The following is a 13,980-nucleotide window of genomic DNA, read 5'->3' as shown; positions in this document are numbered from 1 at the left end:
TGACCTAACCTTGAGAGGGATTGGTTTGCCAGCAAGGGTCTTCACAACAATCTGGAGATCAAAATCGAGAAGAATGGTAGACTCCTTTCGGATGCTGTATTCACCCAAGGTGTGTCCTTCCTCCATCCTATAACCAGCATAGATGAGGTGTTGTTCGTTTGGAGGGATTCCCTCCATGTCACGAATCTTGGCTTTCACGCTGTCAACTGTGTCTGAAATCCTGACCTCTAGGGTGATGGTCTTTCCCTTGTGGATCTGGACAAAGATCTGAATATATATATATTGCACAATCAAATTAACCACAATTAAAAGAACAATATCAATTCCAACAAATAGTATAAGTGTATAACCAAGAACATAAATCAACATATTAGCTGAAACAAATCAACATATTCCCCTGTGAATATGGATGCAGTCGCCTCTACAAAGTTGGTTAAAATGCCCTACAGTCCAAGCTAGGTGTAATGCCTTCGTCCTGAAAAAAAATTCTGGCTAATCTTTCCTTTCGAGTTGGAGTATTATGGAAGGGAGAGTGCACTAGATTCTGTATTCTATTTATCTACTGACTTTACAGGCTTGTTGTGCACATCAACACTTGATCCAATCAGAGTGGAAAGTATATATCGCGTGGTACACGTGATAAGTTATCTCAAACAATCAAAAAAGTAAAAAGTATATGACGTTAATTTTGATGGTGAAAAGAAACCAAACCTTATTATGGCAGCAGTCGTCCCACTGATATTCAGTCATGTAGAGATCAAGGATTTCCTTGCGTTCAAAGTAGTTGCCGCACTGCGGGCACTGAGCAGGTCGAAGAATTCTTAGAATCATCACATCCCAAAGATTGCTTAATACAGTATAATCAGTTCCCAATCGCGCGTACCTTAGGCCTGCGGAGGGCTCCGGCGCCGCAGCGGCGCAGCATCGTCTCCAGGCACGATCGGCCGTACACATGACCGCAGAGGACGAGGCAGCAGGCGCGGTGCTCGCCGTCGGATGTCCAAGGCTCCATGCAGACGCAGCAAGCGGCCACCGGAGCCCTCGAGCGCTCCATGACGGCGTCTGCCGCCTTGTCTTCGACGCTGCACTGAACCATAGCTCCGGCGAGTTGCTCCTCCTGCTCCTGGTGGGTGGTAGCACCACGCGCCATGTCGCAGGGCGGCGGCGGCCGACACTTGGACGGACGGCACACGGTACAAACTGGGATCGGGACGACCTCTCTATGCAGGGGGCAGATATTGGATCCTAATCCAAGATGTGACAGTCCAATATAACTTCTCGGATCAACAAATCAACCGACGCCAATGCGGCAAACGGTGCTCAGGCTTCGATCGAGAGGCGATCAGGCGACTGATGAGCGCATGGGGGTCCAGATATTGGGTCCAAGTCCAAAATATGTAACAAGGACCCAATGAAACTTCTTGGGCCACCAAATCAAACAGGTCAAGCCATGCCTCGTGGGCTGTAGCCCACCACCATCTCCTTCCTCTTATCTTCTTCTACCGACCAGGCCACTAGCTACCGCCCATCGCTCAAGCGGTGCCTCTCCGCCCCACCCTCCTCCACCGCAGCTCACCACCGGTCCACCATCGCCCCAGCCTTCCCTATAAACCTCCCCCAACTTTGGCGAGCTCTCACCCGCACTGCACCCGTTGGCCCCTCCGGCAATTCCCCACCTTCCCCAAAGATCCCCGACGAGCCCCGCACCTTGAAACCCTAAGGTTTTCGGCCTCACCTCCACCGGCGACGCCTCGTCGCGTCGTCCCTGTCTCCGGTGAGGTCCCTGCCTCGCCTCCGTCGGGGACGCCTAGGATCCCGATCCCTTAGGAATTGATTTTTCAAGTGGCTCACGATTCGTCGTATTCTATTCATCCAGGCAAGACTCAGATGTATATGGATACGAAGAAAAGATTTTGATGGATCAATATGAAGAGGGAGATCGTTGAGTATATTGCTCTATGTGATGTGTGCAGCAGGGTTAGAGCTGAATATTAGAAGCCGGCAGGATTGCTACAATAACCTCATACCCGAGTGGAAGTAGGGAAAGATAGGCATGGATTTAATTACATGATTAACCAAAACTATATCCAGTTAATTATGATTCCATTTGGGTAGTGGTAAATCATTTGACCAAAGTAGCTCATTTTATACTCTTGAAGGCCACATGTATTGGATAGACCGAAAGAGTTAATCACATGTATTGAATTTGATGGATAGACTGGTCACATATATTTCGGTCTATTGATGGGTAGACAGAAAGAGTTAATCAGATTTGCGTGTCTGCATAAGGTAACTCTCATCTCAGCTCATTTTCTAGCCAACAAATAAAAGCTGGCAGGGATAATTGCCACGAGAATAGTGAAGACACGTCGTTTTATTCGAAGTTCTCCAAATAAGATCGTAGTATGGGAGATGATATGAATGGGTTAGAGTTGGTCCAAAATGCTTAGGTTCCTAATAACTGAAATCGGAAGGGCGTCAACAAGGTTTTTAAAGATGGGTACACACACAATTTTGACTATAAAATTGCAAGATAGGAAACAACTATTGTTTACAAGTGCCGGCGTCCATCCGAGGCCACGTGTTCATAACCCTCTCGACATAGTTCATTTTCTCCACCATAGATTAGATAGACCCATCTTACAAGTTTATACTATATTTAAAGTGTGTTTTCGATGTCAAAATTTCTACCGTGCCTATCGAAATGTTTGGGTTTCGCATGTAGATTTCAACTTGGCATTCAAACAATTTCAAAAATTCTTACAGAGGAATTTGGTTTGTCTTGAAACCATGGTCGAGGAAGTTTGGTCAAGAAAACGTAGGAGGGTCACCATGAATTTCATGATGTGGCAACAATGTCAAACCTTTCTTTTGGGCCCTGATGACTTGAGTTTGACTCAAACACTCGTCCTCCACACCGCGAACATGGCACCACCGCACGCGTCGTCTTCCTCGATCCTCGGCTCCCCCGCCGGCCCGCGACCTCACTACCTTCCGCCGTACGCCGGCTCCCCCTCCTCCGCCCGCGCCCCGAGGCCGCGCCCGCATTGACCCCCGCGTCCCGACCTGCACCGACGCGCCAAACCCTTCTTCCTCGCCCCCTTTGCGTCGTCCCCAAGCCCCTTCATGCCGTCCAAAGGCATCTCCCCTCCTCCCCTTTTAGCATCTCCACGCCCCCTCCGCCTCCTTCCCGCACCACCTCCATTCCCGCCTCCCGAACACCACCCTGCCTGCGCCTCTCGCCCGGCCGCCGAGGTTTACTCCCAGGTAACAAGAACAACAAACACTTCAGTCCGATTGATTGGGCGGGGCGGACGGTTCCATTTTCTGATGCTCGTGTGTTTCTTGCTGGAGCAAGCGCAGGCCCGGTTTCCATGTCACTGGACCACAGCCCCACGGGCTCCCTCATCGAGTACAACGATGACATCGAGGAGGCCATGTCCCCCAACCGGAGCGTCGCCGCCGTCGCCGTCAAGGACGGCGACGCCTCCGTCTACAAGATCATCCACGGCTTCCTCAAGCAGAAGAACAACTCCATCATCAGAGTCGCCGCCAAGGTCGCCAAGAAGGCCGCTTCCAACAAGTAATGCAGAAAGAATTTCGTCATGCATGGTTGCCAGCTCCAGGAATGGAGATGTCAAGACTCCCGACTAACCGATTGGTTGGGTTTGCGTGCAGGCTATCGAGGAAGACTTCCGATGTCTTCGACACCTTAATTCAGCAGCAGCAGAGCAAGTGGGGAAACAAAACTGGCCCTCTGCTCTCTGGGATATCTTACTGCATCGCTTCCTGCAGCATGATATTGCTCAACAAGGTGGTTCTCTCCAGCTATAACTTCAATGCTGGCGTATCACTCATGCTGTACCAGGTAATCAGCGTGTTCGTATCTCCTAGTTGAACCATTCTGAAATAACTGCAGATGGCAATTTATTCTGTAGCTCAGTTCTTGCACTTTGTGTATGCCTACGAGGAATAGTACTACTTGCATTGACAGAATCTTATCACTGAGCTGACCATAACTTGTTTGGTTCAGAATCTTATATCCGTGGTCATTCTTCTAGCACTTGAGCTCTTCAGTGTAATTTCAACAGAACAACTCACATGGAAGTTGATCAAAGTCTGGATTCCAGTCAATCTTATTTTTGTTGGAATGCTGGTTACTGGGATGTACAGGTACCTCCTGCTTCACACTAGATATATCCGTGACCAGTTTCTCACTCCATAGCCTGATGTGGTTTGTATTCTTGGAATATGATTGGCATAACCTTCCTTTTGTTCTCTTTCTCTCTATCATTTTTTCAGTTTGAAGTATATAAATGTTGCCATGGTGACAATATTAAAGAACATGACGAATATTTTAACAGCTCTGGGGGAAATATATGTCTTCAGGAAGGGTCAGAACAAGCAGGTTTGGGCTGCCTTGTTTATGATGGTACGCTCCTCTGCTTGGCATGTCCTTCATTTTAGTTCCAAGTATTAGCTAATGACTTCATTATTGATCAGTAGTACGAGTGTAAACTGTAACAACAAAACAACATGATTGGTGACCTCTGCTTTCTCTCTGTTTCTGTTTGCAGATCGTATCAGCTGTGTGTGGTGGGATGACAGACCTTTCTTTCCATCTTATTGGTTACACATGGCAAATTTTGAATTGTTTTCTGACAGCAGCCTACTCGGTTAGTTAGTTTTGTGCTCATAATGTTACACATGTTGTAAATCACTCCCCCCGTCCCAAAATGTAAGGCATTTAAGATTAGTCAGAAGTCAATGCTTCCTAAGTTTGACCAAGTTTATACAAAAAAAAATAACATCTAAAATAATAAAGCAATAAATAGATTCACCATAAAATAAATTATCTCATTATGTACATTCAATATTGTAGATGTAGATATTTCTTCTTAAATATTTGGTCAAAGTTAGTAGGATCTGACTTTTGATTAATCTTAAACGTCTTACATTTTGGGACGGAAAGAGTATATTTTAAGCCTCTTTACAATAAAATTCAGAACTTCTGATCAAATGGTTGTGTGAGGCATATTAAGCCTTGAAATAAAATGGTTTATGAATTCATATTAGATTAATGTGCATAAATCCGTAGGAAATACCAACACTATGTTAGTCTTCATACTGGTTCTTCTGTATCTACTTAACATGTATCTCTGATATATGGTTTCTTATGACAGCTTACACTGAGGCGCCTGATGGATACAGCCAAACAGTCAACAAAATCTGGTTCCCTGAATGAAGTTTCTATGGTGTTACTTAACAATGCACTCTCGATTCCTTTCGCAATTATTTTGATCGTTGTCTTCAATGAGTGGGAATATGTTTATCAAACGTAAGAACTTAACCTTACTCCCTATCTAACCATAGCTTCAAGTAATGCAAACATTGTTTGACATTGACAGGCCATGACATTATTAATTGAGTAATTAATTTGACAATGATCTGTTATTAAATTGTTATGTACTTATTTATTATTTACACAAGTTGTGTAATGTATGAAAGATATAAATTCCTTTTTAAGCAACAAAATATAAAATCTTCATATTGCACTTAGACGCTTTAAAACTTAACTTATTTTTGGTCTCTGTATGGAACTTTAATATGAAGCTAGACAGCTAATTTGCCAATATTGTCTCCCTAGTTCCTTCTTTTGGAAAGAAATGGCAGGAGAGTTCCTTTGCATTAACCCATACAAGTTGCTGCAGAGGTAGAATTCATTGCTGTAGGTGTTTCTCCAGTTGCATTTATACGTGTTTTTTCATGTCATTTGCAGTGAAGTTATTAGAGAGCCTATGTTCTGGTTTTTTGCGACAGCTAGTGGATTGCTAGGCCTGGCTATCAGCTTCTCGTCTGTGTGGTTTCTTCAGGAGACTGGCCCAACAACTTACAGGTGAGATACAGATACTATCTACTATCTGGTTCCTTTTTCATGGTGCCAATGGATATGCTTACATGACAGAATATGAATAACTGTAACACCATCAAAGGTTGACAAACATTTTTCGCCTTTTCAGCCTTGTTGGTTCACTAAACAAGATACCCATTTCAGTTGCTGGTGTCTTGCTATTCCAAGTCCCTGTTAGTGTGGAGAATTTATTCAGCATAGTTTTTGGTGAGTATTCTGTTTCATTACTGCCGATTTTTTCACTGCCTATGAGTGTATGCCTGATATATTTCTGCCTGGTCTTAAACAGGTCTTTTTGCTGGGATATTCTTCGCAAAGGCGAAGATGTCCAAGTCCTAGTGTTTATTCTCCTGACGCGACTTTAACATGAAATGTCTCACGGCAAGGCTATGTACCAACTGTACAGATATACGTTCAGAGTTCATTTGTCCTTGACGAGGCAATCTGTATTTCATGAAAAGTACCGTTCATTCTTTCTCAATTTTGTTTCATAAAAATGGGATGCAGAAGGCAAGTAGGTACTAGCCACCAGTTCACACTCTAGCCAATTATTGGTCTCTGTCAAGAAGTTGAACAGAACGATGATAGCCAAATAAAAAGGAAACGATTCATGGCAATACTTTGTTGGGTTTGTTCTTTCTCTCCAGAGAGCTTTCTTTAATTTTCTGAGATTTTAGTTCATAAAATATCAGCAAACTGGATTATCAGAGTTGGATAGGATCAAGTTTTTTGATCCTGTACAAGATAGCCAGCAATGATAGCACTCCAGCCTTAGCTAGGATCGTCATGAAATTGTCTGTGTTGGATCTTAGGTTCAAGCTCATTGATTAATGCTGGGATATTAGGTTGGATCTGCAGTCAAACTGAGTTTGACCACTTTAATTGACTCTACACACAGATTGTTTCTAGGGTCGTAGAATCGTAAAATATTGCGATTAAGTGTTGTGATAATGACAAATTGAGCTGGAGAAAAGAAGCTTATGTGGAGTATAAAACTATAAGTATAGGCCAGTATCACAGCAAAAATCTCTTGAGTGGCAGCAGACACATATATGCAATCTTTGCGATTTTTCATGAATTACATAACACCGACCGGTAAGCAATTGAGCAGTGTTTATGATAAGCAAGCGCTGGTTCAGTGAAAGGCTGAACCAGCAGTTCAGTAACTGTGGCAAGTCAGAAGGCAGTTGCAAAACTAGCCTGCAGTTCAAACTCTATCTGACTATTAACTTCTGTCAAGAAGTTGAACCTAATAATGATATACAAAACTAGATGGAATAATCTGGTCATACCAACACTTGGGTTTGTTGTTGTTGCTCTCCCAAGAGTTTTCTCCATTTTTCAGAGTTTTTTCAGTTCCTAAAAATCAGTAAGTTGAAATATCAGAGCCAACCAACCTCTGGATAGAATGTAGATTTTTATAGCTGTGCAAAATAACAATTGCAGTACTCCCTCCAATCCATAATAAGTGTCAATTTAGTACAACTTTGTTAAAGTTACCGTCACTTATTACGAATCGGGGTGAGTAACAAGGTTGTAATCTAGTATTTGGATCTCGGGTGCAAGATCATCAGTCTTGGATCTGGACCACTAATCGGTTCTACATAGAAATGGTTTCGTAGGATCCTACTATGAGATATGACAAGCGTCGATTGCCATGATTGATTAACAGAAATATGGATCAAACTGAGCTGAATGAAGGTAAGAGAGGGCCAAAAAAGTTGTGGAGTGTAAAACTACAAGTATAAAGGACATCATCACAGCAAAAATCACTTTGAGTGGCACCAACCAAACATATATGCAATCTTGGCGATGTTTCATGAGTTACATAGAGCAATCGAGTGCTATGATAAGTAAGCATGCACATACAAGTAAGTGCGTGCGTGCGTGCTCAGCCTTTCTTGGCGAAGAGGCCGCCGAGGTTGAACCCGCCGCCGCCTTCCTCAGCCGCGGGCTTCTTGGACGTGGTGCCGCCGGCCTTCTTGGAAACGGTGCCGCTGGCCTTGGGCGGCGGGCCGTCGACCTTGTTGAGGAGCGGGTTGGTCTCGATGAACTCCTGCTCGTCCTTGACGATGGCGCTGACGATGAAGTCGAGGATGCCCTTCTCCTTCTTGGCCGGCGCCGGGGTGCCCCTCGTCGCCGCCGGCACGGCCAGCCGCGACCGCCGCGGGAGGCTGGTCCGTCCCGCTGCCGCCGTTGATGAGGCCGGCGCCACGGCCGCCACGCTGCTGCCGAACCCAACCGACGCCATTGCTACAATTACCTCTCTGCTCTGCTGGGATGTCTTGGTGTTCTTGGCAGCGATCGATATGTGTGGTACTTTGGAACTAGGTGAGGGTGCGACGGTGAGGCCGGGGGCGGGATATATGCGTGCTTGTGGTGGTGATCGGGTGGGTTTGGCCACAGCCACAGGCGGCTTATCCTCACCACGCTTATGTGCTCGTGCCAGCCACCGTGCACTGGCCTTGCGTCTCGCGAGAGGTCGGCGTTTGCTTTCTTCTTGCTGTGGTCAGAAAAGAGAAAGAAGGAAGCCGTGGCGTGAACTGGACGTGGGCTTGGCACGGGCGCCAGTGGATGTAGCGCGGGCCACGCGACGCCGGATTGTAGGGCCAGCCTTGCTTCGTCTCCTTGCGGACTCGACCAAAGGCATTGGAGATTCGTCGTCCCAAGTGAAGGATTTGGTGATTCTCAAAAAAAAAAAAAAAAAAGTGAAGGATTTGGAACGCCGGGTTTAACATTTCAGTAGCATAACCAGGTTTTGAGCTATAGAATTGATGCACTAGCAAACCCAACTAAAATTTGAATGTATGAAAAGAGGTTATCCAATATGTTTATAATCTAACACTCATCACGTCTTGCTTATTTTAGTCTTTAGCACGGGTTCATTGTAGGTCGAAGGATTTTTTTTTTTTTAGTAAGTGGAATTCAGAAGACACCGCATAACTTGTTAATCCCTCGAAATCTAGTTGTTGTAGGCTGAATTGGGAATGATATTCTTCTTCTTCTTCTCATCTTCAACCTCCAAGGTTTTCACGGGCACGGGGCGGTGCTGTCGAGCATTGCGATGACATGCGCTCCACGTGGGGCTGGGAGCACATGCGCCTTCCATAGAAGGTACTTCTCATGTATAGTTTCTTTGGGAGGAGCCCCAAGTAGTGCCACCAGAGGTGAATGTTGAGGACGCCATAGGGAGGAGGGATTGGTTTTTGTGATTGGCCATCTTGATCAGCAATTAGAATTTTTGGTTGTTTTGCTGGGGATCGATGATCGTAACCCGCGATCGAGAATTGCTGGGTTTTGGATCGATTACCTTAACTAGCGATCGAGGATTGCTAGGTTATGGATTGGATCTAGCCAAATTTTAGTAGTTGGCTAAACCAAACCCTAAACTTTGAATCTTGGAAATCGGCACACTAAACTTATTAATCCTGATCTAATACACATTACATCAGAATCCTCAAAGAAAAGATAACCTTCTGCAAAACTTAGGTGGTGGTGCTCTCATTCTTCAGTCATAGGGATGACGAGGAGCAGACAGTGAGGGATCCTGGTGTTGACGGCACTTCGGCTTTGGCAACTCCCAGATCGTGTTTTGGAAGACTAACCCGGGGACAGCGGGCGGCTGAGTTCTCGGGCATGGTGTGCGGATGCTTCCAGGTGAAAGCTTAGCGCCTCGGTGTCAACGGCGGCGATGCATGCGGGTGTCGTAACCCTCTTGAGTGTCGTTTTGAGTATCCGCCCCGCGGTACAGCTCCGGTGAAAACCCTAGACCTTGGGTCTCGACAACGGTGGCCCAATGCGTCGTTACCCTCTTGGGGGTGTCGCCGTGGAGTCCCGACTCGACTCGGTCTTGTGTCAATGTCCTCGGTGGCAAATTTAGGTTTATGTGTTTTTTTTGTCTTTTCTTAGATCTGCTTTGTAAAGAGGTTCTTCTCCTCACCTTATATCGGTTCGACTGTTGCGCTTTTATTTATAAAACAGGGCGGAAGCCTATTACAAAATAAAACGTAGGTGTGAAAGAGCTTGTTTGTGCTATGTCAAAGATCGTTCCTGGTTTTGACACGTCGTAGCGCTAGAGGCTAGCGAACATTTAATTTTTTCTTTCTCCATGTTTTCTAGAAAACTAAAATGGTAATTAAAAGTGTCAACTGAATCGTGCCACATATTGATAGGTCTCCAGAATATTTTGTAGACAGTATGCATGTAGTTGCGTGAACAATACACATATCTGTAGAAAAGTACAGATACACTTCAGGTAGTACACATACATCACTCGTACTACACATGGCCAGAGAAAAGTACATGAGCAAAAATGGAAAATCCGGAAGATATCAAAGAAGAAAAAAATCTCACGGAAAACTGCTCTGTCGCACGGCATGCTGGACGCATGACATGTGTCCTGGGGGTACATACTACAATTTGGTTAGGGACAAATATTCGGAAACAGATTTGGTGCACCTGACCACCAATGCTCCTAGTTTTAAAATATTTAAAAATTATATATCTATGTTCTAAAAAATCATCACATTTATTCCATAAATTCATACACTTGTCCTAAATACTCGTGCGAAATTTCGGTAGAAATGCATTGTATTTTAAACTTCAGGAAAAAAAAAACAAATTTGTGGCTACATAGGCGGATATTTGTCAGAATTTTGTCTTTTTATTTAACTCAAAAAACAAAATTTTCCATAATTCTTTCTGTACCTTTAAAATGTTTATATGTATGTGGGTATTTATTTTTAATCTTTTTAAAATCCAAAAATATAATTTTCAAAAGTTAGGAGCACTAGTGCTCATGTGCTAAAGCGCTTTTCGCAAAATATCCTGCTTTCCTGGCTGCTTAGTTGGTGGGACATGAGTGCCATCAACCTGCCTAGTTCATCATCATATTGTAGGTTGTCTATAAAGAAAGTTCATCATTGTATTGTATGCAGGTTTCGGTCTTGTACAGAGTACGTATCCTAAAACAAATATCATCACTCTATATTGTACGTTGTCTAAAGAAAGCTCACCATCGTATTTTCTTTTGCATGGACATAGAATTCCATTGACCACACTGCACGGCCAATCACTCCATATTGGATCACATCAACTGGGGAATTCTCTAATTAAGCACAATGCACGTTTTTTTTTTGACTGTGACAACGCACGGTTAACAAGCTCCCTAAGTCGACATACCTAAGAGCAAGTCCAACAGCATCCTTACATTTTCTCCCCTATATCTTCATGTAGGGAACACCCCTAAAAAGATTCCTCCTCTATATTTTTCTTCTTTCCAACAACTCCCCTATAATTCCTCCTCAATATCATATTCACATGTATTTTAATAATGTAGAGTCCACATGTAAGATTTATAACAAGACATAAACATGGGTTGGGGCATGTATAGGGGACACCTCCACAACCCCAATGCATAGGGGAGAGAGGGGGGTTGAGTTGGGGACATCAATATTTAGGCGAGGCTATAGGGGAGCTGTTGGAGCCATATTTTTCTTCTTTCTTCCCTATGTTTGGTATAGGGGTGGTTATAAGGGTGTTGTTGGACTTGCTCTAAGGCGGCTAGAACAGGATCCACGGTATCACATTCCCGCTAACAATGCAAAATCAAGTGATAGCTAGAAAATGGACTAGCTAGCGAGGATAAAATTTATCTTCTTGAAGAGCAGCACAGAAACCGACAAATCCTATACTCCAAGCCATTTGGTCCTGGCACGGGAGGTTTTGGAAGATCATCTAAGCATCCAAATCCTTAAATTCATTGTTTTCAAATCTGTAAATTATATATTTGATATTATTATACCTAGTCAACTTGATATTTAGTATGTTACCCTTTATCAAGAAAAAAAACCATCCCAAATGCTTCCTACGATGTTTCTACAAACTGAATTTTGGCGTGATCACATTACTTTCCAAGAAAGAGGATGCAGTACAGATACAACAGTATAGACCTATTTGTCTCCTAAATGTTTGTTTTAAATTTTTTACGAAGGCTGGTACTAATCGTATCTCGGGGATTGCTCCTAGAGTGATAAAACCAACCCAATCGGCCTTTATGCCGGGTAGGAATATTTTGGAAGGAGTGATAATTTTACATGAAACAATTCACGAGTTACATACCAAAAAGATGGATGGGGTATTCTTTAAAATTGATTTCGAAATGGCTTATGATAAAGTCAAATGGCCTTTTCTGCAACGGACCTTGAGGATGAAGGGTTTTGCTCCTGAATGGGCCAATTAGTTCAACAGTTTGTTCAAGGATGAAGTGTAGGTGTTAAGGTTAATGATAACATTGGTCACTATTTCCAGACAAAGAAAGGATTGCGGCAGGGAGACCCTTTGTCTCCAATGATTTTTAATATTGTAGTAGACATGTTGGCTATCTTGATTGAGAGAGCAAAAGAGGATAGCCAAGTAGGAGGGTTGGTTCCTCATCTTGTTGAGGGTGGCCTCTCCATACTACAATATGCCGATGATACCATTCTTTTTTTTGAGCATAATCTCCAAAAAGCGGTTAATATGAAATTAATATTGTGTCTGTTTGAGGAATTATCGTAACTTAAGATTAATTTCCATATTTTTTGTTTTGGAAAGGCCAAGGAGGAGGAGAATCGGTACAAACAGATCTTTGGATTTGATGTTGTATCACCCCCCTTTAGATACTTGGGTATTCCTATTCACTACAGAAAACTTAAAAATTCTGATTGGTATCCGGTAGGGACTCGATTTGAAAGCAAATTGGGATGCTGGAAAGGGAAATTATTATCATATGGTGATAGGTTAGTCCTTATCAGTTCAGTGTTATCGAGTTTACCTATGTTTATGTTGTCCTTCCTACAAATACCCGTTGGGGTAAGAAAACGTCTGAACTTCTATAGATCTAGGTTCTTTTGGCAATCTGATGACAATAAAAGAAAGTATAGACTTAGGATCAAGGGGGGTTAGGTATTTAGGTTCTTGAGATTAAAAACAAATGCCTACTGAGCAAATGGCTCTTTAAGCTTCTTAATGAAGAAGGGGTGTGGCAGGAGCTACTTCATAATAAATACTTAAGACATAAGACTTTATCTGAGGTGCAAGCTAAGCCTACTGATTCTCCCTTTTGAAAAGGGTTGATGGAGGTTAAGGGGGAGTTTTTTCTAGAGGTTCTTTCAAAGTGGGAAATGGAATGAATACCCGCTTCTGGGAAGATACGTGGTTATGAAAAAACTCCTTTAGCACACCAGTATCCATTATTATATAATATTATACATCACAAGAACATAACAGTTGCCCATGTTTTAGCTCAACCCCCACTCAATATTACTTTTCGTACGGTATTGAGTGGTAATAAGTGGTCCTCATGGGTAAACTTATGTCGCAAATTGATGAGGGTAAACTTGAGTGAAGATAATGATCGATTTGTTTGGGATTTGACATCCATATGACTCTTCACGGTTAAGTCTATGTATGAGAATCTTTTGAATGACCATACTCCTTTTTTGCGAAAGTATCTTTGAAAAGTTAAGGTGCCTCTTAAGATAAATATTTTCATGTGGTTCTTGAGTAACAAGGTTCTATTAACTAAAGATAATTTAGCCAAACAACACTGGAATGGATGTATGAAATGTGTTTTCTGCGGGGATCAGGAGACTATACAACATCTATTTGTGGAGTGTCCCTTAGCTAAACTTCTTTGGCGTACAATTAATTTCACCTATGATCTTCCACCTCCATCAAATATTACTAATATGTTTGGTAATTGGTTGAATGGAGTAGATAGACAATCCAATGCTTTTATCCGAATTGGGGTTTCCGCTTTATGTTGGTCTATATGGAGGGTCAGAAATGATATTATCTTTAACAGGAAAAATTCTTTTCACTTTTTGCAGGTTATTCATATGGTGACACATTGGGTTCATCTTTGGTCCCTCCTTTCGCCGGAGGGACAACGGGATGCTATGGCTACTGGATGCACACGGCTCCTGATGGTCGCTCAGAATATCTTGTGCCAGGCTGGTTGGCGGCATACTAGGAGACTTTGCTGATGAGTCTTCCTTTTTATGACATGTTCTTTTCTCTGGTTGATT

At 43.1% G+C, this 13,980-nt stretch overlaps 2 protein-coding genes across 2 annotated transcripts; one reads left to right on the top strand and one right to left on the bottom strand.

Annotated features, from left to right (window-relative positions):
* Positions 1 to 3,373: 3,373 nt before the first annotated feature.
* LOC124681580 (GDP-mannose transporter GONST1-like) lies at positions 3,374 to 6,654 on the top strand. Its single transcript, XM_047216472.1, has 9 exons — positions 3,374 to 3,583; positions 3,679 to 3,868; positions 4,034 to 4,173; positions 4,303 to 4,432; positions 4,578 to 4,676; positions 5,184 to 5,338; positions 5,780 to 5,896; positions 6,021 to 6,118; positions 6,201 to 6,654. Exons 1-9 carry the CDS (start codon positions 3,375 to 3,377, stop codon positions 6,248 to 6,250), a joined length of 1,188 nt encoding a protein of 395 aa, XP_047072428.1. The 5' UTR covers position 3,374; the 3' UTR covers positions 6,251 to 6,654.
* A 1,016-nt stretch (positions 6,655 to 7,670) lies between these two features.
* Positions 7,671 to 8,339, bottom strand: LOC124681576. Its single transcript, XM_047216468.1, has one exon. It carries the CDS (start codon positions 8,160 to 8,162, stop codon positions 7,803 to 7,805), a length of 360 nt encoding a protein of 119 aa, XP_047072424.1. The 5' UTR covers positions 8,163 to 8,339; the 3' UTR covers positions 7,671 to 7,802.
* Positions 8,340 to 13,980: the final 5,641 nt, after the last annotated feature.

This window comes from Lolium rigidum, unplaced genomic scaffold (genome assembly GCF_022539505.1).
Source record: "Lolium rigidum isolate FL_2022 unplaced genomic scaffold, APGP_CSIRO_Lrig_0.1 contig_47031_1, whole genome shotgun sequence".
In the NCBI taxonomy this organism is placed as follows: domain Eukaryota; kingdom Viridiplantae; phylum Streptophyta; class Magnoliopsida; order Poales; family Poaceae; genus Lolium; species Lolium rigidum.
This window is presented reverse-complemented; position numbering and strand designations above follow the sequence as displayed.